The sequence below is a fragment of the Amphimedon queenslandica genome, unplaced genomic scaffold, assembly GCF_000090795.2.
Source record: "Amphimedon queenslandica unplaced genomic scaffold, v1.1 AMPQUscaffold_12392, whole genome shotgun sequence".
Taxonomy (NCBI): domain Eukaryota; kingdom Metazoa; phylum Porifera; class Demospongiae; order Haplosclerida; family Niphatidae; genus Amphimedon; species Amphimedon queenslandica.
In genome coordinates this window covers 10,413-12,903 of record NW_003547371.1, presented here as the reverse complement: position 1 = coordinate 12,903, position 2,491 = coordinate 10,413, and the positions used below count along the sequence as shown (strand labels likewise).

At 30.9% G+C, this 2,491-nt stretch overlaps 1 protein-coding gene across 1 annotated transcript; it reads left to right on the top strand.

Annotated features, from left to right (window-relative positions):
- LOC109587915 (UDP-glucose:glycoprotein glucosyltransferase 1-like) lies at positions 1-2,416 on the top strand. Its single transcript, XM_020004128.1, has 6 exons — positions 1-78; positions 385-480; positions 725-930; positions 1,074-1,208; positions 1,540-1,787; positions 2,158-2,416. The coding sequence occupies exons 4-6, from the start codon at positions 1,083-1,085 to the stop codon at positions 2,342-2,344; spliced, it is 561 nt and encodes a 186-aa protein (XP_019859687.1). The 5' UTR covers positions 1-78; positions 385-480; positions 725-930; positions 1,074-1,082; the 3' UTR covers positions 2,345-2,416.
- The last annotated feature ends 75 nt before the right edge of the window (positions 2,417-2,491 follow it).

Genomic DNA, 2,491 nt, shown 5'->3' with positions numbered 1-2,491 from the left:
TTCCTCTTACATTACTCACAAAGGCTCAGCTCTCAGCTGCAGTCGCCACTCAAATGAACTATTTAACCAGCAAAGAAGGTATGTACACTATACCATGAAGAATATTTTAGTATTGATTTAAATGTATCTTCGAAACGAAGTTTATTTTTTACTGATTTGCAACATTTTTACCCACAATTTTTGCAAGATGCAAAAAATTAAAGACGATTAAAATAATTGAATAATGTAATTTTAGTAAAATTGTGGCGATTAGCAAAAAATTTTACCCTTAATTTTTTGCAAAATTTCATTCACAAATAATTCATTTTATGCTCATTTTATTCCCACAATATTTTCATGTATTAATTGGACCCTCATTTATGTCCTTATACCTTTCATTGTCAGGTGAGTTTACTATGAAGCCAGTCAGTCTGTGGGTTGTGTCTGATTTGTCCACTTCCTCTGGTCGACAAAATGATCTTGAATGTATTGAAATTTATGGTAAATTAATCCTCTTATTATTTAGATTATTTATTTATTTATGATTATTATTATTATTATTATTATTATTATTATTATTTAGTTTGTTTGTTTATTTATATAAATACATGTACATATATCTCATTATTGTTGGTTGTTATTATTATTTTTTGGCTCACGTATAATTATGGTATTAAGTCTTTATTATTGTTATTTATTATTAATTATTACTGTTATTTACTTATTTATTTATTTACATTATTAGGAGACTAAAGATACAGTTCGTGTTGGTATTATTGATAATCCCTCCTCCTCCTCTCTCTCTCTCTTATCCATCAACTATCAGTCTCCATTATACAATCACAGAGACCTTCAGTAGCCATACAATCACTCACTCTTCTATTATCACTGGAGGATGGGCGGGGCTTAGAAAATGAGGAGGAGCTTGTTGGTCTTTTTAAAGATATAGAGGTACTGGATATCTGAAAATATTTGAGGAACTTTTTGTAATTTTGTGCATTTTAATTTTAATTTTTTAGTTTCATTAAGTGAAATTTAATTTTGATACTTGTTAAATTGATGCATTTTAAATTTCATTTATTGTTATTTTGTAGAAGTTTAAAATGGCTGCCTTTGAGAAGAGAATGAAAGAGTTGGCGTCTTCAAGTGTTTTTGAGTATCAGAGAGAGTTTCTGAAGAGGGTACTCCAATTAGAGCCCGGGGCATCAGCCATACTGAGCAATGGGAGGGTAAGCATTAATTAAATTAAATTGTAATTATTATTATAGTCAGTTGTACATGTACATGTACTAGAGTATAGTACTTTCCCATTATTGTATTATTAATTATGGTACTTCAAACTTAGGAAGATGTACAGTATTTCTATGATATCCCAATTCCCCATTAATTAATACTAACAGTACTTTTAACATGAATGATACATTTATTAATGTTCATGCCACAAAAAGTTATACTTGTGTTAGTACAAATATTAAGCACAATATAATATTATAGTTACATGCATGTATGTATGTGTACATGTATGTTTAATTATTTATTTGTTTTTATTTATTTTTCCAGTTGATTGGTCCTTTGGGTCCTAAGGAGTCATTCATTTTTGATGATTTGGAAGCTCTTTATAATTTTGAGATCAGTTCCCACGTTCAGACTATATCAAATGCTATTGATTCAGTTGATTTGATTCTGCCTGATCCTGATTCTGATACCACCGAATATCGTAGTGATCTGGTCATGAGATTAGCCTCATTGTTACGGAGTCAGACTAAAGCAAGACGATTAGAACTGGATAGTTTTAAGAAAGAACACAGGTACACTGTACATGTACCATATAGTGGGCAATGTATTTAGCATTTTGGTAGTGATTTGCCAAATTAAAACCTTCTTTTTTGTACCAACTGTTTACTTACCAACAAAATAAAAACCAAAAGGTTCAAGTAGTAAAAAATTTTATCATTTAAATTATAGCAAGTTTACCATCTTTACCATTATACTCATCCTCAAAGGCACATGGACACAAATTTGCCAAATTAAAACTTGCCAATGACCTAATTTTTGGCAATTTGTCTATGTGTCATTATGCGCATGCTCAATGGCACAGAGATCTAAACCAACCAATCGCTACTTGAAAATTTTAGTAATTAACCAAAATTTATAATATTTTTTCTCTCTCTCCTCTAGTGTTCTTTCTGTTCCTCCTCTCTCCTCTGGTCCTGTTATTCATATTCTCCTGATATTAGATCCTCTCTCTCCTTCCTCTCAGAAGCTGTCCCCACTCTTAGGGAACCTCAAGGACCTCCTCCCATTGAATATCACTGTTCTCTTTAACCCTCTCACTAAACTATCAGCACTGCCTTTGAAGGAGTGAGTTCAATTATATTACATTTATTGATTCATTTATGTACATCTATTGCACAAGTTTCAATCCCATGTTGTTTAATTACATGTACCTGTATGTATTTTAAAGGATTTCAAAGCTGCAGTAATTTTGAACATTTAATCATACATGTAGAAG

Bases quoted from the DNA above. Each gene is read 5' to 3' on its own strand.
- LOC109587915 (XM_020004128.1), top strand. From the start codon at position 1,083: ATGGCTGCCTTTGAGAAGAGAATGAAAGAGTTGGCGTCTTCAAGTGTT. The intron at 1,209-1,539 runs GTAAGCATTAAT...TTATTTTTCCAG, and splicing joins CCATACTGAGCAATGGGAGG to TTGATTGGTCCTTTGGGTCC. The intron at 1,788-2,157 runs GTACACTGTACA...TCTCTCCTCTAG, and splicing joins AGTTTTAAGAAAGAACACAG to TGTTCTTTCTGTTCCTCCTC.